The sequence below is a fragment of the Microtus pennsylvanicus genome, chromosome 3, assembly GCF_037038515.1.
Source record: "Microtus pennsylvanicus isolate mMicPen1 chromosome 3, mMicPen1.hap1, whole genome shotgun sequence".
In the NCBI taxonomy this organism is placed as follows: Eukaryota; Metazoa; Chordata; class Mammalia; order Rodentia; family Cricetidae; genus Microtus; species Microtus pennsylvanicus.
The window spans coordinates 33,313,194-33,338,810 of NC_134581.1; the positions used below are offsets into that span (position 1 = coordinate 33,313,194).

At 40.8% G+C, this 25,617-nt stretch overlaps 1 protein-coding gene across 1 annotated transcript in view; it reads left to right on the forward strand.

Moving 5' to 3' along the window:
* Positions 1-23,242, forward strand: part of LOC142846732 (uncharacterized) — a 34,943-nt gene extending 11,701 nt beyond the window's left edge. The window contains exons 9-15 of the mRNA XM_075967558.1: positions 619-732; positions 3,139-3,209; positions 3,848-3,872; positions 11,764-11,877; positions 16,490-16,603; positions 20,680-20,738; positions 23,054-23,242. Of these exons, the coding sequence (XP_075823673.1) occupies positions 619-732; positions 3,139-3,209; positions 3,848-3,872; positions 11,764-11,877; positions 16,490-16,603; positions 20,680-20,738; positions 23,054-23,242 (686 nt within the window). The remainder of the gene's footprint in view (positions 1-618; positions 733-3,138; positions 3,210-3,847; positions 3,873-11,763; positions 11,878-16,489; positions 16,604-20,679; positions 20,739-23,053) is intronic.
* Positions 23,243-25,617: the final 2,375 nt, after the last annotated feature.

The window sequence follows — 25,617 nt, forward strand, 5'->3', positions numbered from 1 at the left end:
GAAGAATATCATTAAGAGATTAGAAAACATCAGAATAGATAAAAGGTTGCCGACAATTTAGGGATAGCATACACTGAGAATTGCAGTCTCCCATTGCAGGATGATCTTTACTATCTCATTCCTTGATTATACCGTGCTTTGTTTGATTTTGAGACAGGGACTTACTGTGTGTCCATAGCTATCCTGGAACTACCTAATGTAACCACTGGTCTGGAACTCACACTACTTCACCTGCCTTTGCCTACAGAGTGCTGTTACAAAAGAAGTGCATCTATTGGGAATACATCTTTAAAAGTTGGTTACAATCTATGCTCCACGAGTTTTTCCTCTCAGGGATGGTCAGACCCCATGATTTGGATGTGAACATTCATTAGGTATATATGTTCACCAGGGAAAACACCACTGTCACACTAACATGAATTCATGACTTATCCAAACCATCAGGGCAATGCATGCTGGGGTGTGCAGTACACTCAGTGATCTTCCTGAAACACCACCATGACTCTGAAGAGAGTGTCTGCAGAAGGGTCATGAGATGGCATATAGGAAAAATGACTGCTATCCTCTATTTTATGCCATAAAATCACATAACTGTCTCTGCTGTTAATGCATTCCCAGTGTCCAAAATCTCGAGAAAACTTGGCAGAAAACACCGTGTTGTACCGAAGGACCCTGAAGATGCTCAAGTCCAAGTTGGTAGTTCTATAGAAAGACAACATAGTGAAGTAGAAGGTACTGTTGTAATGCAATATTTTTTAAATGATATTGGGTAGTTGTAGATTGATATTGTATTGCACGGGGAAAAAGATGATGATCTTAGTAGTAGTTTCCCATGTAGATAGTTAACTTGCCTGGTTCTTCAGTTGAATTTTAACAAAACAATTAATAAGTAAATTGAGTTTTTCTACTATAGTCATTGAGTAGCAAGAAACACAGGAAAGGTGGACACAATCTTGTCTCTGTTCTTGTCATTTCACCTCGTACAGACAGGAATAGATGAGCCACCCTCTTTATTACTTTCTCCCAGAAACCTGTAATATACATGAACTAAAAGTAACATCTCCAGATGGACATGGCTATTGTCAAGATTGTCAAGAGTTGGAATAAAATTTGAAACAGATAAGAGCATTTCTGGTCTGATCCAAGGCTTGAGGGCTATTTACTGAGGAACCATAGATACAGGAGCCTGAGGCAGAGCTTCAATGAAACAAGAATAAATAAAGGAGTGCTTATGCTCAGCTCACCTTTCCTTATGCAGTCGTGGATCACTGCCCAAGAAATTGTACCACTAACAGCAGAACAGTTTGCTTCCTCTGTTAGCCTTGTTAATTGAGGAAAACATAATTCTCTATGGGCATGTTCCAGAAATCTGGCCCTTATCACATTGTCTTTTGAGATCGACCATCACAGTGAACGTTACTGTTGTGAATGGTTTGTGGTTTCAATCTGTGATAAAGCCAGTCTTTCTGCTCCTGTGTACTCAAATGTCCATATAAATAAAGGACTTACAAAGTGGTCCTGGTGATGCAGAATAGGAAATCATGTCCCTGTGTCCTTTGGGACTTTTAGAGTAGTGCTTGCTTGGTCCTCTACTGATCATTTAGTCCTTCTTTAAATGACATCCACAGGTCAGACTACTAAACACATAGCATGATCCCTAGTATGGCCTCATTGTAACTCTAGCAGTGGTCTTTAAGTAGAGACCTCATGGATATGTTTAGCTTTTAGCAGTGTATGCTTCTTAAACTTAACTGGCATGCTGGTTGATTTGTGTCAAGGGAGGTTACAGGCTGATATCCCTTTGAATTAATGGATGATGACTGAAGAAACGATCTGTACTCATGCCCATACCTGATACTTTTATAGGCATCTTGGCTTCAGTCTCTATGGTACATAGACTGAGTTTGAGGGTTTCCCTAAAGTACTGCTGATACATATCTGAGGAAAGGATATAGACGAGAGGAGATTAGCTCTCCAGGCACCCATAGTATTTGTCTGTCCCTTGTGCTGTCCACACTCTTGGCATAGTCTGACTTGTCTCATCGTTCCTGAGGACAAAAGTTATAATCGAAGGAGTCTCTCATAAAAGGGACTTCACTGTCACTCTCCAGCAGGCTCCCAGCAAGGCTCATCAGAAGTATGTTTGCGTCTCTTGGATTCTCTTATTCTGCAGTTGGATATGGCTCCCTTTCATGTACAGACTATATCTCTAGGTTCAGCTCAGTTCTACCTAATTCTGAGCTATATGTGTGACAGAGACAGTGGAATCCCGTGATTGCACCTGCTTTTCAGTTCCCTTCTTATTACCTCTCACACCATCCTTCAGCCGCTTCTCTTTCATAATTGCCATGTGTCTTTTTTGGGCAAGCCATGGAGCCCTATGTGGTTTATTCTATCAGTTACTGTCTTGGTGATTTTGTGTACTTGAACACTTTGTCTAGACAATGTTCTCTAACTCCCAGATATCCAAACATGTTCTGAGCCTCAGTCCTGGATGTTCTATGTCTTTTATTAACCTGCAAGACTCTCTGTGTGTGTATGTCTGTCTGTCTGTCTCTCTCTGTGTCTCTGTCTCTGTCTCTCTCTCTCTCTCTCTCTCTCTCTCTCTCTCTCTCTCTCTCTCTCTCTCTCTCTCGTCATCTCATGAGTTGAAAATCTAGTGGCATGGTGGATTAGACCTTTCACCACATGTACATATGTCATGGTCCACTCCTGGCCAGCTGATCCTGAAGAGACTAGAAATTACTCTGGTATACAAAATCATCTAAGGCAATGATTGTGCTTTGTGATTTTATCATAAGATATGTTTTAAGGCTCAGCAGTAAAGGCACTTGCTGCAAGATTTGCCGACTAGAAAATGAACTTGCAGGCTACATGGCAGACTAAGAGAACCAGGCACAGGAAGTTCAAATCCTCCACATACACAGCCAGATTGTGGAACTCCAAAGCCAAATAAATGCATAAAGAAATGTTTGATATATTTATTTCAACTTTTCAACATATTACAGATTCTTTGAAAATGCGTTAGATTCCCATTACCTAGAAAGAAAATTCCCTACACCTTTATCCCCATCAAGCAAAGATCCTCTGCAAATAATATTCAGTTCTCTGAGCTTAGGTCCCTTTCTGTCCCCCTAGAGTCAACTGAAACTCCTAACAGTACAACTTCACCAGAGTACCAGCGAAAGCCTCCAATTAGGAGGGTGAAGGTAAGAGGTTCTTTCTTTTCTCTAAGGTAGAAAGCTACTTCAGTGGTGCCCTTATATTTCAGTGGGTATTGCATTTCAAAACTGAAACTGGTCTGAGATGGCATGGATATTAGAGTTCCATTTAACTAGAGGAGGATTGGAACTGTACCAAATTGGTCTTGATTCAAGACGGCATATGCTACTTTTGTCTCAACTTTGTGTCCTGCTTTATGAGCAATCCCATCAAGGTGTCTACCTCTAATTTACACAAGTCGCCATGTTTAAAAGATGTTACTGGCTGAACTCTGAACATCCTCAAGCTCGAAACACTAAGTTTCTAATTCCTCAAACTTGTGTCATATATTCAAGTTATTTCTCAACCATAGTGGTAAAGGTTGTGCACCCCTCTCGAGGCCAGACAGGTTTGCCTGATGTGCCATTGAGTCAGAAAAAGGATGAAAGTTGCTAGCTTTTGTCACAAAGGACAGAGTCTGACATTTTCTATGACACCATTATATAATGTACCCATTAATAATCTTTGCTGTCTTCTCTGTCCTGATTGCTGGTATACCATGTCAGGCAGTGCCAAAACTGAAGGTTTTATAGATATTGCTCAGCATGATCATGGCGTTAAATATTTTCTTTCCTATTTATTTCAGGTGAAGTCTTCAAAGCACAAATATGGTATGTATTGTGAGATCATTCTCCTAAGACACAGTTTAGGCAGGAATTTTGTATGCAGTGTTTGTTTTTTGTGTATTACACAACTATGATCGAAGATGATGATATGAGATTATTGTTTTAGATTTTGCTAGTTTTTTTTGCGGGGTAGTACAGAAGGAGTTTATGATGTAAGAAATGATGGATATGTCTTTGGTTTTTTTTTGTTGTTGTTGTTCAAACTTTGACACCCTGACACCAGGAAGTTTATTTTAGGAATATATAAGTACAGCAGAACTTGCAATCGTTTCCTGCTGATAATTTTTTTTTATTGAGAAAAGGAAAAAAAAAGTATCCGCTTCCTCCCAGCCTCCCCTTTCCCTCCCCCTGCTCCCACCCCCTCCCACTCCCGCAAACTCCTCTCCCCCTCCCTCTCCAGTCCATAGAGCAGTCAGGTTTCCCTGCCCTGTGGAAAGACCAAGGTCCGCACCACTCCGTCCATGTCTAGGATGGTGAACAACCAGACTGGCTAGGCTCCCACATAGCCAGAACATGAAGTAGGGTCAAAGCCCCGTGCCAATGTCCTTGGCTTCTCATCAGCCCTCATTGTTCGCCATGTTCAGAGAGTCCGGTTTTATCCCATGCTTTTTCAGTCACAGTCCAGCTGGCCTTGGTGAGCTCCCACTAGATCAGCCCCCTTGTCTCAGTGGGTGGGTGCGCCCCTCGTGGTCCTACTTCCTTGCTCATGTTCTCCCTCCTTCTGCTCCTCATTGGGACCTTGGGAGCTCAGAACAGTGCTCAGGTGGGTCCCTGTCTCCATCTCCATCCATCACCAGATGAAGGTTCTATGGTGGTATGCAAGATATTCGTCAGTATTGCTATAGGATAGGGTCATTTCAGGTTGCCTATCCTCAGCTGCCCAAGGAACTAACAGGGGACATCACCATGGGTTCCTGGGAGCCCCTCTAGGGTCAAGTCTCTTGGCAACCCTAAAGTGGCTCCCTTAACTAAGAATTGTGGTTCCGTGCTCTCCTATCCAACCTTCCTTTATCCCGATCCTCCTGTTTCCCCAAGTCCCCCCTCCTTCCCTTCAACCTTTTCTCTCCCCATCTCCCCTAACCCTCATCCCACCCCACCCCTAAGATCCCAATTTTCTCCCCGGCAATTTTGTCTACTTCCCATTGCCAAGAGGATAACTATATGTTTTTCCTTGGGTTCACCTTCTTATTTACTTTCTTTAGTTTCATCTATTGTAGACTCCGTGACCCTTATTTATGGCTAGAAACCAATTATGAATGAGTACATCCCATGTTCCTCTTTTTGGGTCTGGGATACCTCACTCAGGATAGTGTTTTCTATTTCCATCCATTTGCATGAAAAATTCGAGAAGTCATTGTTTTTTACCGCAGTGTAGTACTCTAATGTGTAGATATTCCATACTTTCTTCATCCATTCTTCCATTGAAGGGCATCTAGGTTGTTTCTAGGTTCTGGCTATTACAAATAATACTGCTATGAACATAGTTGAAGAAATGCTTTTGTCATATGATAGGGCATCTTTTGGGTATATTCCCAAGAGTGGTATTGCTGGGTCCAGGGGTAGGTTGATCCCGAATTTCCTGAGAAACCGAAACACTGACTTCCATAGTGGTTGCACAAGATTGCATTCCCACCAGCAATGGATGAGGGTACCCCTTCCTCCACAGCCTCTCCAGCAAAGGCTATCCTTGGTGTTTTTGACTTTAGCCAATCTTACAGGTGTAAGATGATATCTCAAAGTTGTTTTGATTTGCATTTCCCTGATCGCTAAGGAGGTTGAGCATGACCTTAACTGTCTTTTGGCCATTTGAAGTTCTTCTGTTGAGAATTCTCTGTTCAGTTCAGCGCCCCATTTTTTAATTGGGTTAATTAGCATTTTAAAGTCTAGTTTCTTGAGTTCTCTATATATTTTGGAGATCAGACCTTTGTCTGTTGCGGGGTTGGTGAAGATCTTCTCCCAGTCAGTAGGTTGCCTTTGTGTCTTAGTGACAGTGTCCTTTGCTTTACAGAAGCTTCTCAGTTTTAGTAGGTCCCATTTATTCAATGTTGCCCTTAATGTCTGTGCTGCTGGGGTTATACATAGGAAGCGATCTCCTGTGCCCGTCTGTTGTAGGGTATTTCCCACTTTCTCTTCTATCAGGTTCAGTGTGTTCGGGCTGATATTGAGGTCTTTAATCCATTTGGACTTGAGTTTTGTGCATGGTGATAGATATGGATCTATTTTCATTCTTCTACAGGTTGACATCCAGTTGTGCCAACACCATTTGTTGAAGATGCTTTCTTTCCTCCATTGTATACTTTTAGCTCCTTTATCGAAAATGAGGTGTTCATAGGTTTGTGGGTTAAAATCCGGGTCTTCTATTCGATTCCATTGGTCGACTTCTCTGTTTTTATGCCAGTACCACCCTGTTTTCATTACTGTAGCTCTGTAATAGAGTTTGAAGTCAGGGATGGTAAATCCTCCAGAAGATCCTTTATTGTATAGGATTGTTTTGGCTATCCTGGGTTTTTTGTTTTTCCATATAAAGTTGATTATTGTCCTCTCCAGATCTGTGAAGAATTTTGATGGGATCTTGATGGGGGATTGCATTGAATCTATAGATTGCCTTTGGTAGAATTGCCATTTTTACTATGTTGATCCTCCCAATCCAAGAGCAAGGGAGGTCCTTCCATTTTTTGGTATCCTCTTCAATTTCTTTCTTCAATGCCTTAAAGTTCTTGTCAAATAGATCTTTCACTTCCTTGGTTAGATTTACCCCCAAGATATTTTATGCTGTTTGTGGCTATCGTGAATGGTGAAGCTTCTCTGATTTCCCTCTCTGCTTCCATATCCTTTGTGTATAAGAGGGCGACTAATTTTTTGGAGTTGATCTTGTATCCTGCCACATTACTAAAGCTGTTTATCAGCTGTAAAAGTTCTTTGGTGGAGTTTTGGGGGTCGCTTAAGTACACTATCATATCATCTGCGAATAACGAAAGTTTAACTTCTTCCTTTCCAATTCGAATCCCCTTGATCCCATTATGTTGTCTTATTGCTATTGCTAGAACTTCAAGCACTATATTGAAGAGGTATGGCGAGAGTGGACAGCCTTGTCGTGTTCCTGAGTTAAGCGGGATGGCTTTGAGTTTCTCTCCGTTTAATTTGATGTTAACTGTCAGCTTGCTGTATATAGCTTTTATTATATTTAGGTATGACCCTTGTATCCCTAATCTCTCCAAGACTTTTAACATAAATGGATGCTGAATTTTGTCGAATGCTTTTTCAGCATCTAATGCAATGATCATATGGTTTTTTTTCTTTCAGTTTATTTTTATGCTGGATTACATTGATAGATTTTCGTATGTTGAACCAGCCCTGCATCTCAGGAATGAAGCCTACTTGATCATAATGGATAATTTTTCGGATGTGTTCTTGGATTCAGTTTGCCAGTATTTTTTTGAGGATTTTTGTGTCGATGTTCATGAGTGAGATTGGCCTGTAATTCTCTTTGCTGGTTGAGTCTTTGTGTGGTTTTGGTATCAGAGTAACTGTAGCTTCATAAAAGGAATTAGGTAATGACCCTTCTGTTTCTATATTGTGGAATACATTAAGGAGTATAGGTATTAGCTCTTCTTGAAAGTTCTGGTAGAATTCCGCATTGAAACCATCTGGTCCTGGGCTTTTTTTGGTAGGGAGGTTTTTGATAACAGCTTCTAATTCTTCGCGACCAACAGGTCTGTTAGATTGTTCACCTGGTCCTGGTGTAACTTTGGTATATGGTGTTTATCTAAAAAAGTGTCCATTTCTTTTACATTTTCCAGTTTTGTGTTATACAGGCTTTTGTAATAAGATCTAATGATTCTCTGAATTTCCTCTGTGTCTGTGGTTATGTCCCCCTTTTTATTTCTGATCTTATTAATTTGCATATTCTCTCTCTGCCGTTTGATTAGTTTGGATAGGGGTTTATCAATCTTGTTGATTTTCTCCAGGAACCAGCTTTTTGTTTCATTGATTCTTTGGATTGTTTCCTGTGTTTCTATTTTGTTGATTTCAGCCCTCAATTTGATTATTTCCAGTCTTCTACTCCTCCTAGGTGAGTGTGCTTCTCTTTTTTCTGGAGCTTTCAGGTGGGCTGTTAAGTCTCCAATATGTGCTTTCTCTGTTTTCTTTAAGTGGGCACTTAGTGCTATGAACTTTCCTCTTAGCACTGCTTTCATAGTGTCCCATAAGTTCGAGTATGTTGTTTCTTTATTTTCATTGAATTCAAGGAAGACTTTAATTTCTTTCTTTATTTCTTCCTTAATCCAGGTATGGTTCAGTTGTTGACTGTTCAGTTTCCATGAGTTTGTAGGCTTTCTGGGGGTAGCATTATTGTTGAATTCTAACTTTAATCCATGGTGATCTGATAAGACACAGGTGGTTACTAATATTTTTTTGTAACTGTGTAAGTTAGCTTTGCTACCAAGTATGTGGTCAATTTTCGAGAAGGTTTCATGAGCTGCAGAGAAGAAGGTATATTCTTTCCTATTTGGGTGAAATAATCTATAGATGTCTGTTAAGTCCATTTGCTTCATTACCTCCATTAATTCTCTAATTTCTCTGTTAGGTTTCTGTTTGATTGACCTGTCCATTGGTGAGAGAGGAGTGTTGAAGTCTCCTACTATTAGTGTGTGTGGTTTGATGGCTGTCTTGAGTTTTAGTAATGTTTCTTTTACGTACGTGGGCGCTTTTATATTAGGGGCATACATATTCAGGATTGAGACTTCATCTTGATGAATTGTTATGAGTATAAAATGTCCCTCTCCATCTCTTCTGATTGATTTAAGTTTGAAGTCAACTTTGTTAGAAATCAGTATGGCCACACCTGCTTGTTTCTTAGGTCCATTTGCTTGATAAGCCTTTTCCCAGTCCTTTACTCTGAGTAGGTGCCTGTCTTTGTGGTTGAGGTGTGTTTCTTGTAAACAGCAGAATGTTGGATCCTGTTTTCGTATCCAATCTCTTAGCCTGTGCCTTTTTATAGGTGAGTTGAGTCCATTGACATTAAGTGATATTAATGACCAGTGGTTGTTAACTCCGGTCACTTTTTTAGTAGTAGGGTTTGTGTGTTTCCCTTCTTTGAGTTGCACTGGTGAAGGGTCTCTAGATGTCTGAGTTATTGTGGTCATTGTTGGACTCCTTGGTTAGTGATTTTCCTACTATTATTTTCTGTAAGGCTGGATTTGTGGCTACCTATTGTTTAAATTTGTTTTTATCCTGGAAAATTTTGTTTTCTCCATTTATAGTGAACGAAAGCTTGGCTGGATATAGTAGTCTGGGCTTGCATCCATGGTCTCTTAGTTTCTGCAGAACAGCTATCCAGGACCTTCTGGCTTTCATGGCTTCCATAGAGAAGTCAGGTGTAAGTCTGATAGGTTTACCTTTGTAAGTAACTTGGCCTTTTTCCTTTGCGGCTCTTAATATTCTTTCTTTATTCTGTATATTTTGTGTTTTGATTATTATATGGCGAGGGGATGTTTTTTTTTGATCCAGCCTATTTGGTGTTCTGTATGCTTCTTGAACCTTCATAGGTACATCTTTCTTCAGGTTGGGAAAGTTTTCTGCTATAATTTTATTAAGTATATTTTCTAGACCGTTGAGCTTCACTTCTTCTCCTTCTTCTACTCCAATTATTCTTAGGTTTGGTCTTTTTATTGTGTCCCATATTTCCTGAATGTTTTGTGATTAGAGTTTGTTGGATTTGCTGTTTTCTTTGATCAGTGCGTTTATTTTCTCTATGGTATCCTCAGAATCTGAGATTCTTTCTTCTATCTCTTGTATTCTGCTGGTTATGCTTGTTTCTGTAGTCTCTATTCGTTTACCTGGATTTTCCATGTCCAGCCGGCCCTCTGTTTGTGTTTTCTTCTTTGCCTCCATTTCAGTTTTCAAGTCATGAACTGTTTCCATTATCTGCTTGATTGTTTTTCCTTGGTCTCCTAGGGTATCATTCACTGATTTATTCAATTCCTCAAACTTTCTGTTATACTTCTCATCCATTTCTATAAGGGCATTTTTCATATGCTGTTTAAGGGCCTCTATCACTTTCATTAAGTCAGTTTTTTCTACTTCTTCTTGATTAAGGTGTTCATGTCCTTCTGTTGTGAGGTCTCTGGTTTCTGGTGGTTTCATGTTGTTTTTCAGATTGTTGGGTGAATTCTTGCCTTGGCGCCTGCCCATCTTTTCCTCCGAGGGCTCCCCTATGGATCTTCCTTTACAGGATCAGGTCTTCTTGCCCACTGATGTACCTTCCCAGTGATGTCACTCCCCTAGATGTTTCTCCTGGTGTCCAGATTGGATCTCTGTGCTGCTTGTGTGGCTCGCAAACAAATGCCCACCTTGCTTGCTGCAGGCAGGCTATGGAGACAAAGGAGCTACCACCCTCCACTTTGCCCTCCGGATTCGGGTTCGGTCCCAGCGCCCGAGCAGGCTGAGCTGGGAGGTGCTATGTCGCCAAAGAAGGGAGAGAGGGAGGGAGACATGGGGTGGGGGGATCTGGATGTAAGCTGGGTGGGATAGGAAGAGAGAGGAGGTATCGGGCAGTATAGCCCTTGTAGGATGACCAGGAAGTGTAGGAGGGATGAGGAACGTCTGAGTCCCCTGTTCCTGGCTGCCGCAGCACTCACTCACCACAATGATGTTTCCTGGTTTTTGTATTCAACAGCAATCCTTTCTTATTTTGGGACAGTGAGCTACAATATTTTTCTAAATCTTTTTTTTTTTACCAAGAAAATAGCATGCCATTATCCCAACTCCCAGCAACAGATACATAAATTAAAGTCAGAATTAACTTACTTACACAAATGTGTTCAAGCCTCATCACAGATATGCAGGGTCAGTTATATGTTTGTGTGCTCTTCCATAAATGAATAAATCAGAGCTCAGAGATTTTGATGAGGCTCCTTAGCTATGAATGCCAAGAGCTACTTCTTATTCCCTCAAGAATAATTCTCATAGAAGGATGGAAGATGATCTGCCTACAGTAAGACAAATCAATATGAATCCAAACACTACATTATCTGTGATAGTAGTTAAAATCCTAGGTAGTGTCATTCAGTAGCCATCAAACAGCCACAGCTTTGAAAGTTAAACATGCATGCTTCTCTTTAGAGTACAGAGCATCAAAATTAAATAAGTACTTGAGAGATTGGAGTAAATAGTCCAAAATGGATTTTATTAGCCACTGTGCATTCCAGTAAGTCCTGGAGAATATCATTAAGAGATTAGAAAACATCATAATAGGCAAAAGAAGGCTCACAATTTAGAGATAGTGTACACTGAGAATTGCAGTCTCCCATTGCAGGATGAGCTGTACTATCTCATTCCTTGAGAATACAGTGTTTTGTTTTGTTTTGTTTTGTTTTGTTTTGTTTTGTTTTGTTTTGTTTTGTTTGAGACAGGGACTTACTGTGTGTCTATAGCTATCCTGGAACTACCTAATATAACCATTGGTCTGGAACTCACACTACTTCACCTGCCTTTACCTACAGAGTGCTGTTACAAAAGAAGTGCATCCATTGGGAATACATCTTTAAAAGTTGGTTACAATCTATGCTCCATGAGTTTTTCCTCTAAGGGGGGTAGGTCAGTCCCCATGATTTGGATGTGAACATTCATTAGGTACATATGTTCAGCAGGGAAAACACCACTGTCACACTAACATGAATTCATGACTTATCCAAACCATCAGGGCAATGCATGCTGGGGTGTGCAGTACACTCAGTGATCTTCCTGAAACACCACCATGACTCTGAAGAGAGTGTCTGGAGAAGGGTCATAAGATATTATATAGAAAAAAAACTGCTTTCCTCTATTTTCTGCCATGAAAATCTTATAACTGTCTCTGCTGTTAATACATTCCCAGGTCGCAAAATATGTAGAAAATTCGACTGGAAATGCCATCGTATTCCTAATTACTCTAATGAGGCCCAGGTCCAAGCTGATACTTCTATAGCAAGACAACGTAGTGAAGTAGAAGGTACTGTTGTAATGCAATAATCATTGAATGATATTAGATACTTGTAGATCAATATTGTATTGCATGGGGAGAAAGATGATGATCTTAGCAGTAGTTTCCTATGCAGATAATGTTAATTTTCTTAATTCCTCAGTTGAAATTTAACAAAAGAATTAAAAATAAATTTTAAGTTAGCCTATTACAATCATTAATAACAAGAAACACAGGAAAGGTAGACTCATTCTTGTCTCTGTTCTTGTCATTTCACCTCGTGCAGACAGGAATAGATGAGCCACCCTCTTTATTTCTTTCTCCCAGAAACCTGTAATATAGATGAAGTGAATGTAACAATCTCCAGATGAACATGGTGATTGTCAAGATTGTCAAAAGTTGCAATAAAATTTGAAACAGATAAGAGCATTTCTGGTCTGACCCAAGGCTTGTTGGTCCCTGGAGTAGTGTGTCACACCCTGTGCTTATGGGAAAGAACAGTAGAGACAAGGAAATGGCAGGAGGGCTCTGTGCTTTTCCTCTCCCAAAGGCATCATGGTAGTGTTGTCTATGTCAGCTTTAGCTTCGCTTTGCTTCTGGCTCTGACATTGAAGGCAGAGTTTTAACACCGAACACTTTTCAGCATTTGTCCCTACCAAATGTCCAAGGCTGTGACTGTGCTTAGTAGCTCTCATGGAAATTGTGCCTAAGGTACTTTCCCAGTGTGTGTGATGGAATACTATGACCAGACATGACAAAGAAGCAGTGTTTGCTTTGCCATAATTTCATGAGTATGGTGTGCATATTTGCTGAGAAGCCATAGATACAGGAGCCTGAGGCAGATTGCAATACAGGAAGAATAAATAAGGAGTACTTACCTTCAGCTCACCTCCCCTTTTGCAGTTGTGAATCACAGCCCAAGAAACTATACCACTAACAGTAGAAGAGTTTGCTTCCTCAGTTAACCTTGTCAAGATAGTGTCTTATATATAGTCAGGCTTAGGATCTGAATCTTATCAACTCAACTATTGATATTAACTGTCCTAGTACCCATAAAGTATTGTGGTCATTTTAGGCTTTTGATGTTGTGTGATATTTGAACACTGTGTGAAGCTGTGTCACTGTGATTGGTTTATAAAGAGTTGGATGTGAAATCGTTAGGCAGGGAGAAGTTGTGTGGGAATTCCAGGTACAGAGAGAACTCTGAAAAAAAGAGAAGTCAAAGTTGCCAGATGGAGGTGGAGAGGAAATAAGAGATGCAAGATAGAATATAGGTAATGCCTCGTGATAGAACATTTATTAAAATAAATGGATTAATTTAAGTTAAAAGAGATCATTAGGAATAAGCCTAAGCTATAGGCTGAGCTTTCATAATTAATAAGAAGTCTCTATTTCATTATTTGTGAGCTGGCAGCCCAAAAGGAAGGAACGGGAATAATGTAGAAAATATTAAGGAGCACATTTTAAGATTTCAATATCAAGATCTAATTTGATTACTCAGATATTCCAGCACTAAGAATGAAAATATATGATTCCAAAATGAACAATGAAATGAAATCATGGGGGATGAACTTAGTGCATTGCTGTTATTTTTCTAGTTAGTCAGGTAGAATAAAGACAGAGGAGAAACCTGGAAGGAAATAATGCCATGAGAGTGCCTGGCTGGTTCACCAGTCTATCCTCCTGTGTGGTAGAGCAGTTAGGAATCATCACTCTCACCACCACAGTCTGGCTAGCTCATTCCGTAGAGTATGAGTATCAGGGTTATGGATTCATGCACCATGTTGGATGCCAGGATGTGTCAGATTTTTTGTGTGAGGTGGGGAGGAATCCAGACATGAGGGGATTAACTCTCCTGGCACCCATAATATGTGTTATCCCTTCTCTTGTTAGTATTTGAGTTCCACCCTCTTGGCTTATCTGATTTTTCTCATCTTCCCTGGAGACACGAGCTTTTAATCTAAGGAGTCTCTCTCCTTTAAGGGGTTTGTTTCACTGTTGCTTTTTCAGTAGGCTCACATCCTAGGCCTATCAGAAGTATATCTGCTTCTCTTGGATTCGCTTACTCTGCAGGTGGCATAGACTCCATGTCATAGAATGTATCTGTAGGTTCAGTGCACAGTGTCTACCTGCTTCTGAACTTTGTATGACAGAGACATAGGATTCCACATCTAGCCCTCACCCTTCAGTCTCCCTTCTTATTTCCTCTTGCCCCTTCCTTCTCCAGCCACTTCTCTTTCATAACTGCGTCGTAGATTCAGGACTATAGCTCTGTAAAACCAGGGAAGCCCATGTTGTCCTTTCTTCCAGTTACCTTCTTGGTGATTCTTTGTACTGGAACACATTGTCCAGACAGTGTTGATGATGGAGGAAGGTCATTGATTAATTAATAAAGAAACTGCTTGGCCTGATAGGTTAGAACATAGGTGGGTGGAGTAAACAGAACAGAATGCTGGGAGGAAGAGGAAGTGAGCTCAGACGCCATGCAGCTTCTCTCCATGGCAGACGAGCTGGAGCTCCAGCCCAAGATGGATCGAGGTTAGAATCTTTCCAGTAAGCCTTGTGGTGCTACACACATTAATAGAAATGGGTTAAAGCAAGATATGAGAGTTAGCCACTAAGAGGCTAGAGCCAATGGGCCTGGCAGTGTTTAAATGAATACAATTTGTGTGTTGTTATTTCAGGACATAAGCTAGCCAGGTGGCTGGGAGCTGGGTGGCAGGAACGCGGCCCGCAACTCCCACTACACAATGTGACCTAACTCCTAGATATGTTCTGAAGTATACGTTCTGGGTATTCTAGTTTTCTCAGTAATCTCTAAATGGCTCTCTCTCATATAGCTCATGAGACTGAAAAGATCTGTGAGAAACAAACAAAAGATGGGGAGTGGGACTTTGCCAGTTTCCCCTTTTGGGTCTGTGTATGGAAGAAGATTTTGTAGAAAAAGAATTTTCATGAAGAATGGGTGAAAAGCTGCATCTTGCATACACACTCACAGAGAGAGAGAGAGAGAGAGAGAGAGAGAGAGAGAGAGAGAGAGAGAGAGAGGAGAGAGGAGAGAGCAGTAATGTAGGCTACCATTTTCTTAGCTAGACTCAGTTTAGGCTATCTACACAGTTTCATGGGTTTTTGTCACCCACAATGACACTATTCTGCTTTTCCAATCTCTTCCTGTTGAGGGCTTATCCAGGTTTGACCAGATTAAAAGAATTTTCTTTTCTCCCAACCGTCTGTCGGGATCCGGCCTTGATGAAACCCACATGTTCCATGTAGAAGCGTGAGAATTAAAATTAAACAAAAGGAACAGAGATGTAAGAGAAATAAAAGACACAAACACAGAACATCATTGGGAGGGATATTCAGTGAGTACTTAACTGCCCAGCATTTATTTTCCACATGCCTATATACTTCACTCCAAAAGGGAAGAAGGAAGGCAACAGACTTCATTAACATGATATAAAGAATAGACCAAGTATCCTGCAGGCAGCTACTACCTGGAACCTCCTGCCAATCTCCTTTGAAGGAGCAGGAATAGCAAGGTGGAGGGGATCCATTCCTATACTCAAAATACTAATTAACCACACTCTAGGTCAGGACCACTTGTTTGTGGCCACACCTGTTATCAACAGTTTGAAAGAGCAAAAATAAGCTCACACTCCGTGACCTTTAGTCAAGGTGGAACAGACTTATATTTCTGGGCCACTGCGCCACACTCAACCTTTACCTGACAACTTGGTTTAGATTGACTGAGAGTCTGAGTCATCATGGGATGTCTGCAAGCATTGGTACCCTCCCAGTTTTGTTCTCTGATCTCCAGATTGAATCCCTGAGAGGCAGGTTGCTGGTTGAAGGTGACAGTGGAGGCTCTATTTACTAATCCAGGAATGCTGCAGCTTCTGTTGGAGGAAATTTGCACTTTGAGGCAGGGGTGGCAGGGTAGAGCATGGCTGCCTTCAGCTGTTGGTGTCAGTGGGTGGTCACTGACACAGGAATGCAGCTGTTACTGTTCCCTTGTGTGAAAAGTCCCAAGTTTTCACAGCTTCTTACTGTCCTACCTCCCATTAGGCAATATCACACATTGTCCCTGAGATGTATTATATAATTATATACAGGGTAGTCAAAGAATGAAGGGTAAACAGCCGTTCTCTAGTGTTCTGGAATAAATGCAATATTTGCTCTGAATTCAGTTACTCCTGTGTAGCTGAGGTCTCCTGGCATCTCACAGACATCACAGGGCACTTGTGCAATAGCTGTGCTCTTCCCTACAGTATACATTACAAAGATCTTTTTTAGCCTAGTGAGTCTCATGGGTAGTCCTTAACAATTTCTTAGTGTCCTACTAAGCAACTGGTGAATGGGTGTCATTGTGCCCATGTGGCTCTAAGAAGGCACCACGCTAACACAATGTGTTCAGTCATGTGACTAATCCTTCTGTATTGTCACATAAATTTAGCCTTTACCTGTCATGTCCATGCAGTGCTTGACTGATTGTACATTGCATCCAGTGATCCTCCTGAAGCACAGTCTCACTATCCCTGGAAACGAGCAATCTTATCAAATGTACAAACACTCACCATTGTTAGTTTCCTCTGTTTTTCTGCCATGAGACTGACATGACTCCCTGTTTTGATTGCATTTCCAGTTTCTGCTCTATTAAAGAGAGTTCATCGGGACTCTATGATGGCCTCTAAAGAAATGCCAGAGCCAAATGCATATAATGCTACTACTGCAAACACAACTGATAAGAAAACGGAAGGTATTGTAGGAATTCTATAATTCTGTCAAGTTGTGTATAGTGTTGATAATTATCTTGTTTCATATGTAAATCTTTAGAGATGCTTAAAACTATTTTTCCTTTGTAGATAATACAAATGTATCTTACTCTTCTATGTAAATACAACCGCAGAATTTAAAAACACATTTACTGTCATCTTGGGTTCTCATTCAATAGCATGGACCAGAGGAAAGCTGAGGCTCATCCTGTGTGAACAGTGTGGCTTCCTCTGGTCTAGACAGCGATGGGCAAACCACCCTCTCTAATACTTTCTCTCTTATGTGGGTGTTGCGGATACATCAGCTCTGATGTTTCTCAAAGTCACCTGGCAAATGTCCACTATCTCATGACTGGGGGTAAAATTCAAATTAGATAACAGCATTCCTGGTTTGATCCAATGAGCAAAGGTCCCAGGAGTGGTCATGTTATACCCTGTTCTTGGAGTTAAGAATGTGGGAAAGATGTCATTAAGAACAAAGAAAATGGGATGTTTCTGTGTTTTTCCTCTTACAGCATCATAATGGTAAGTAGTGCTTGATGTGAAGTGTGCTTTGTTTATCCTCCTGTCATTTGTAATAATTTCCCTCCCAGAACAATTACTCTTTGCAGTCTGCAATAATACCAAATCCAGGGTTTTGGATTCAGTCACTAGCTCTGCATTTTAATTGTGCCTGTCTGGATAATTTTTGCAGGTGTTACAAAACACTGTGAAGACAACCTAAAAAGGGAATGATTTATTTTTTTTAATGTAGTTTAAGCTTACAGGCTGTAAACATAGGGAAATTACATATACAAGCAGGAGTTTGAGGCAGAGTCCCATTACAACCTTACAACCTGTCAATAACCAGAAGAATTAATATTTGTGCTCAGCTCACCTTCATATAGAGTCCATGATCCCTTCCTAAGCAATGATGTCATGCAGAGTTCATTAGTCTTCCCACCTCAGCTAACCTAATCACTACAATCTTATACTCGCATGCCCAGGATTGTATATCATCCAGTTGACAGTTGAGATTAACCGTGACAATGCCCATGAAGTATTGTGTTCACTTGGTGTACTAACCTGTGATAGAGCCAATATGTCTGGTGAGGGACAGTGTTCTCTCCTGTACTCTCAGGAACCTGTAGGTGATAGTCTAGCAGTGTGGGCCCAATGATGCAGGAAGAACTGAGCCCTTCCCTTTCATCTTCAGGGCTTGTAGCAGTTCATGCATAGTCCTCTGTCTATTGGTCTCCTGCTTCAGGTGGCACCGACAGGGTAGAGTGACTAGATGGCGAGATCTCCCACATCTGCTGTGCGCTAGCAAGGAAGGCCCTAGTGCTAATGTGCAGTCCCTCCCAGCCTGCGCGCCTCATCCTGGGCTGCCATGCAGGATGACTGCCTCTGACCTTGTGAGTGAGGAGGGATCTGATCACTGGCTTCTGCTTCGGCTCTTCTTCATGCATTCTTGATTCAGGCTCCAAGATGAAGAGGGTGGCTTAGGGCAGTCCCATAAAGTAATACCCATGTTCCAAGAGGTAAAGGACATGGGCAATTGGGGATCGGCTCTCTTGGCACCAATCATGCCATCTGCTGTGTCTGTCCTGTGTCTTTTGCTTATTTGTAACTTTCTCCTGGGAATAGCTGACATGCTTGTCTTTGGGTGGAAATGAGTTAGTAAGTGAGAAGTGTGTTTCCTCCAGTCTTTCTGTCCTTTGGTAGGTTCAAGGACCTTGATCTTCGTAAGTCTGTCTGGTTCTCCTGCATTCTCTTGTTGAACAGCTGGGCTTGGATCCTTTTCATAAACAATCTCAGTGGCCTTAATGCATTGTGTCTCCTCTCCTTAAACTTAGTGGCTATTACTTCTGAGCAAAGTGCCCCTCATAGATCTAGGAGAAATCTATAACCCCGTAACCTTCTATCTCTCTTCTCTCACCTTTTTATTTTATTTCTGGAGTGCCATGTGGTCTCTAGACTCTGTACCTGGAAATGTATCAAGGTGTGGCAATTCTTTTATATCAGGAAACTTGCACTTGATATTCAATATTATAAAGCATTGCTCAGAGGTGTCCCCAGAGTGACTATGTGTCATATTTTATATTCCATAATTTCTCTCTTTCCCTTGCTAAACTCATCAGAATCACAAGACCATTATGAGAGAAGAGGACAGAACAAAAAACTTCTTATGGACTGCCTTCCCAGAATGACAGTAGGACCTTTGTAGGTCATCTGGCTCATTCCTTTCCCTGGGCAGAGGTGAAAGACTTGTCATAAACAGCCACGACACTTGAACATGTAAAAGATGGAGGAGTTAACTAAAGGCAGCCAGAAGCAGTCACATAAGCAGAATGATACAAGATACAGTTAAAAACAAAACAAAAAAAAACAAAAAAACAGCAAGGGGAAAACACAGGTGCACGCACATAGACACAGACACACAAATCAGAAAAAAATGTCGGGATCTTAGAGTGACGAAGAACAGTGAAGTCACTGACATATGATCATCAATTTGGTCCAAAAACCTGAAGCTGTGACACCAATTAATGCAATATCTGTTCTCTACAGTGACCCTGTCTTGACCTTATCTGCATCTGTATACTGGAGGCAGCCTCATGTTCACAGGCCTTCTTTATGCATAGAAAGGCATCGCCTTCTAAGAACTGTCTACCCTTTGTGCCTTCTCTAAGAGAAGTCTTGTGTCCTTGGCCTTTACCTTTCCCAAACTGCACAACTTATAATCATTATTTAGGAATTTTGATGAGTTTAAAAGGCTTGCAGACATATACTTCACAAAGCAGAAGTGATATAAAGACCAGAAAACTGTATATTCATAAACACATAAAAACACATGTAGATTATCTGTTTGGCAATGTTCTTCCAAAAATATACACCACAAATGATGAATTATTACAATTTACCAAAATTGTATCTTTCTTTAATTCTTTAAGAAATTAGAAAAGTTTAAAAAGTTGTAAAAAAAAAACAGAGGTAAAGTTAAACACAAGGTGTACAGATAGCTCAGAGGGTGCTAAGACTTGTACCTACACATAAGTACCCTGTTTTGAGTCTCCAGTGCACATGAACAGCCAGGTAGTTCTGTACAGACCAGTAACCCAGCATATTCAGGAGCAGAGCAAAGAGTATTCTGAGTCTTGATGGCTATCGGTCTGCGTCTAGCTTCACTGAGAGACCTTGATTGAAGGAAAATAAAAGTAAAAGAAATGGGTTGTTTTAATTTACACTTATAATCTTGGACAGTTTAATGTGACTACTGTGTTTATATCATTCTTTCATATCCTCTTCCCAGTCCAACTCATCCCATGCCCACCCTTCAAATATATGATTTCTTCTATGGTAACTAATACAGTTACATAAGCAGATGAGCTCTTGTGTGTACCTATGTATGTTCTTGTGTGCTTAGTGCCGTTAATTTGGGGTTAGATAACTTATGAGGGGGCTCACCCTGGGAGAATTGATTCTCCCTCTCTCTGCAACCATTGATTGCCTGTAGCTCTTGGTCTAGGGTGGCCTATCGGGGCTGTCATGATGCAAGTCCTAATTGGGAACCTCTATGGAGATTTCATGGGCTGTATCAACCCTGCCACATCTAGAAGATACTAGCAGCATATGTCCTTTCCCTCTGGTTCTTATAGTCTTTCCACTTCTCTATGAAAATGCTCCCATAGCCTTAAGTGTAGGGGTTAACTTGTACATGTACAATTTGGGATAGTACAATCTGTTCTCTGACCTCTACATGCAAATTGAGGTACACCAGTGGACCCTCCAAAGAGAATACATGTGAAGATGTATATTGAATAGTCAATCAGATATATTACTTTCTGTTGCTTTAGGTTCCAGCTGTTTGGAAATGCAGCCGTTGTTACCAGTTTCTTTCCATATCTTTCTCTTCTTTAATTTCCCTTCAAAGGAAGGCAGTTCAGCAGCTGCCTAACCATCCTGTTCATTGGGTCTGGTCACATGTACTAGGTCCATGCACCTTTACCCACATCAAGCAGGAATGTTGTTGCATAAGTAGTAAGCAGTACCATGCGCTGACAGTCACTTTCTGTCCCCCTAGAGCTACCTGACCATGCTGACACCCCTGTTACACCACATGGCCCAGGAACCATGGTGAAGGTAAGGCAACTTTTCTTTTCTCTGAGATAGAAAGGTTACTTTAGTGATCTTATGTTTCAGTGGATACCCCATTAAACAACAAAATTGACCAGGGCATCATGGGTATTAGGGAGTTAGCTTGGGAAGGGGAGGAAGTGAAATTGTATGTGCCCAGTCCAGACAAATATTCCAACATCTACTGTTATAGTGTCTGTGCAGGAGCTTTTCTTTTAGAGAAAAGGGGTTCCTCTATGGACCAATTGTGTAATATTTATTCGGAAGTTAACAGACATATTATCTATAAAAATGAGTATTTCTCCTTAAGGGTCCTCTCCTATTTGTTTCTCCTGCCTAGATAGAATTTGACTTGTTCCCTTAATATCTACGTGGTGGGAAGCTTCATGCATCCAATATTTGAATATCAAGGGTATAATACATTTAAAATATGTACACTCATAAAAAATAATCAGAGGCCCCTCATAGAATGAATTGATCTTCCAAATCAGGTTGTTAAGTTGATCTGTCATGTTGTGATGTAGCTAGGGAACCCTCAGTGAAGGCCAAAAAGAAGAGATGTTCGGCTCACTATTTGAGTGAGCATAAGTGTGCAATGTATTAGTTTTTATTACGAGGTACATAGCCCTGGTTTTCTGTGACATCATCATATAATATATTGATACCGTCTTCTTATGCCTCTTTCCTATCTTGCTTTACACCATGCTGTGTCACAGTGAACCAGAGAGCTGTGCAGAAAGACTCTATGACCTGAACCTCAAAGTGGTTTCTTTTCTTTCAATTACAGGAGAAGTGTAAAAAGGTCAACTGGAGTATGTATTAAAGAATCTCTTTCTCAAGACACATTTTAGATAAGAATTATTTAAATGCTGTTTGTCTTTTCTGTGGTACACCAATGTGATGATATAAGACTCTTATTAGAAGTGAAAATTAGTTGGGGGGGGGGAAGCAATGCCCTAAGTAACCAGTCATACCCATATATCTACAATCACTGCATTTGGCTCTGATGACTTTAGTTATTTTGGCATTTTGTGCACCAGGCAGTGTCTAAATAGAATTTTTTCCTAAGACAGTTATTCCTATTACACAATTCATTTTCCAGTGACAAAGTTGTCAATTCAAAAAGTAAGATAAGATACACATTTCACCTACAAAAAAATGTGTTCAAATCTCACCATACAGATATGTGAGATTTGTTTCTTTGTGCAGCTCTCTGAAGAATTATAGCCCAAAGTGTAGAGCTAGGTCATCAGTCTTTCTAGATACAGATCTCTGGAAGCAAGTTTACTGTGCTCCTAGCATGCACAAAGCTCTGGATTTGGATCCAAACAACTGTATAACGTGTGTCCATGTTGGCACACTTCTGTAAACCTAATTCTTCAGAGCTAGAGTGAGGAGAATCATAAATCAGACTCATTCTTTTATACATAGGGTTTTTCAGCCTAATCTTCGATTTAAGGTATTTCCAGCAGTTAAAATAGAACATACAGGGAGTGAACTTGACTCAGTTGCCCTGTAGTACCTGTGGATGAAGAACAGTGTGTAGAAACTAGACTTTGATGAATCAGAGCAGAGCAGATATGGTGTGCATGTAGTGCTAATATAGACTCTGCCCTTCTATGTGCACTCTATCTCAGTTGCCCATATAGTGCCCAAGGATGTTTTTGATCCAGAAAGCCACGTGATCACCCAAATGCCAGACTGCTTTTCTTACATGGTTATATCGAAGACATCAAGGTTTGGCCAGTTTAAGGGAAGTTTCCTTTTTGTCAAACCATCATGCGATAATATGATTTAGAATGATTTAAAGTCTGAGTATTTCTAAGGAATATGCAATAATCTATATTCTCTGGGTGTGGTTTCCTGGCAATCAAAATTAGTCACTAAGGGAGATGTGAGAGGTTGAAGATGCAGGAGAAAGGTCACATATTTGTACTAAGCTAGTACCCTCTACTTCTTTTGGAATTTTGAGTCAGGGATTGAAAGGTAGAGAAGATCTTTCTCAGGCAGCTTCTGTCACGGTGACAGGACTATAACTAATATGGTACCCTAAAGGTGAAAAGGAAGGGGTGCACACAGTTCTTTACTTCTCAACTCATCTAAGGCAATACCATATGTTCTCCATGTGTGGTTAAGTGCCATGGTTAAATAAAGAATTAAAATCAACAGCAACCATGTTCCCCATCCTGGGTCCAATGAACTGTTCTGAATTCAGACACTACATTCTAGCTCCTCTGGAATTTAACAAACATCATTAGAGCATTTCTCCTGTACATGTGCCTTTCCTTATGGTTTACCCTTTGTAATTCGCTTTTAGACAGGAAGTATCATGGGAAGTCCTTCTGAAACTTCCAGTGTTTGGAAAAAAGAGGAATTGTATGAACAACAATGTATTCATGCAGTTCTCAGAAGGATGTGGCTTCCATCTGGCGCCACACCGCTATAACATGTTCAGCCTTGCTGCTCTTTATGGATTGCCACAGCCACGCAAATGTAGGCATTACCTGTAGTGTGTGGGTACTGCTTAATCACAAAATTCCTGAGGCAACATTCTGAGTCTGAGGACTCACTGGAAAGAGAAAGTTAGATCGTATTTACAAACACGTATCCATGATTAGTTTTCTGATTTCCTGCTGTAAAACTAACATGACTCTCCCTGTTGTGAATACATTCCCAGTTTCTTCGCTATACAAAAGATTTTGGAAGAAGACACCTGTCACTTCACAGGACGTGGAGGTATCTTCAACTGAAGAGGAGACTACTTTAGTAAGAACTCCAGAAGCACAGACGAAAGGTACAACACATACTGAGGCTTTGCTTCCATTATATGTAGTAGTCAGTAAAACTTTGAACAGACTTAGCACAACTTTTAATATGTGAGAAATGCTAATGTATCTATTTCACCAGTAGAAATACAACCATAGAATTTTAAAATGTATTTATTTTTTAATTTATTTATTTATTTATTTTTAATTTATTTATTTATTAAGGATTTCTGACTCCTCCCCGCAACCGCCTCCCATATCCCTCCCCCTCCCCCGATCAAGTCCCCCTCCCTCACCTGCTCGAAGAGCAATCAGGGTTCCCTGACCTGTGGGAAGCCCAAGGACCGCCCACCTCTATCCAGGTCTAGTAAGGTGGGCATCCAAACTGCCTAGGCTCCCCCAAAGCAGTACGTGCAGTAGGATCAAAGACCCACTGCGATTGTTCTTGAGTTCTCAGTATTCCTCATTGTCCGCTATGTTCAGCTAGTCCGGATTTATCCCATGCTATTTCAGACCCGGGCCAGCTGGCCTTGGTGAGTTCCCGATAGAACATCCCCATTGTCTCAGTGTGTGGGTGCACACCTCCCGGTCCTGAGTTCCTTGCTCGTGCTCCGTCTCCTTCTGCTCCTGATTTGGATCTTGAGATTTCTGTCCGGTGCTCCAATGTGGGTCTCTGTCTCTGTCTCCTTTCATCGCCTGATGAAGGTTAATATTCATGAGGATGCCTATGTGTTTGTCTTTGGATTCACCTTCTTATTTAGCTTCTCTAGGAACATGAATTATAAGCTCAATGTCCTTTATTTATGGCTAGAAACCAAATATGAGTGAGTACATCCCATGTTCCTCTTTTTGGGTCTGGCTTACCTCACTCAGGATAGTGCTTTCTATTTCCATCCATTTGTATGCAAAATTCAAGAAGTCCTAGTTTTTTACTGCTGAGTAATACTCTAATATGTATATATTCCAAACTTTCTTCATCCATTCTTCCATTGAAGGGCATCTAGGTTGTTTCCAGGTTCTGGCTATTACAAACAATGCTGCCATGAACATAGTTGAGCATATACTTTTGTTGTATGATAAGGCCTCTCTTGGGTATATTCCCAAGAGTGGTATTGCTGGATCCAGGGGTAGGTTGATCCCAAATTTCCTGAGAAACCGAAACACTGCTTTCCAGAGTGGTTGCACAAGTTTGCATTCCCACCAGCAATGGGTGAGTGTACCCCTTTCTCCACAACCTCTCCAGCAAAGGCTATCCTTGGTGTTTTTGACTTTAGCCATTCTGACTGGTTTTAGATGGTATCTCAAAGTTGTCTTGATTTGCATTTCCCTGATCGCTAAGGAAGTTGAGCATGACCTTAAGTGTCTTTTGGCCATTTGAACTTCTTCTGTTGAGAATTCTCTGTTCAGCTCAGTGCCCCATTTTCTAATTGGGTTGATTAGCCTTTTACGGTCTAGTTTCTTGATTTCTTTATATATTTTGGAGATCAGACCTTTATCAGTTGCGGGTTTGGTGAAAATCTTCTCCCAGTAAGTGGGTTGCCTTTTTGTCTTAGTGACAGTGTCCTTTGCTTTACAGAAGCTTCTCAGTCTCAGGAGGTCCCATTTATTCAATGATGCCCTTAGTGTCTGTGCTGCTGGGGTTATACGTAGGAAGTGGCCTCCTGTGCCCATGTGTTGTAGAGTACTTCCCACTTTCTCTTCTATCAGGTTCAGTGTGTTCGGACTGATATTGAGGTCTTTAATCCATTTGGACTTGAGTTTTGTGCATGGTGATAGATATGGATCTATTTTCATTCTTCTACAGATTGACATCCTGTTTTGTCAGCACCGTTTGTTGAAGATGTTCTCTTTTTTCCATTGCATACTTTTAGCTCCTTTATCGAAAATCAGGTGTTCATAGGTTTGTGGGTTAAAGTCAGGGTCTTCTATTCGATTCCATTGGTCGACTTCTCTGTTTTTATGCCAATACCAAGCTGTTTTTAATACTGTAGCTCTGTAATAGAGTTTGAAGTCAGGGATGGTAATTCCTCCAGACAATCCTTTCTTGTATAAGATTGTTTTGGCTATCCTGGGTTTTTTGTTTTTCCATATAAAGTTGATTATTGTCTTCTCCAGATCTG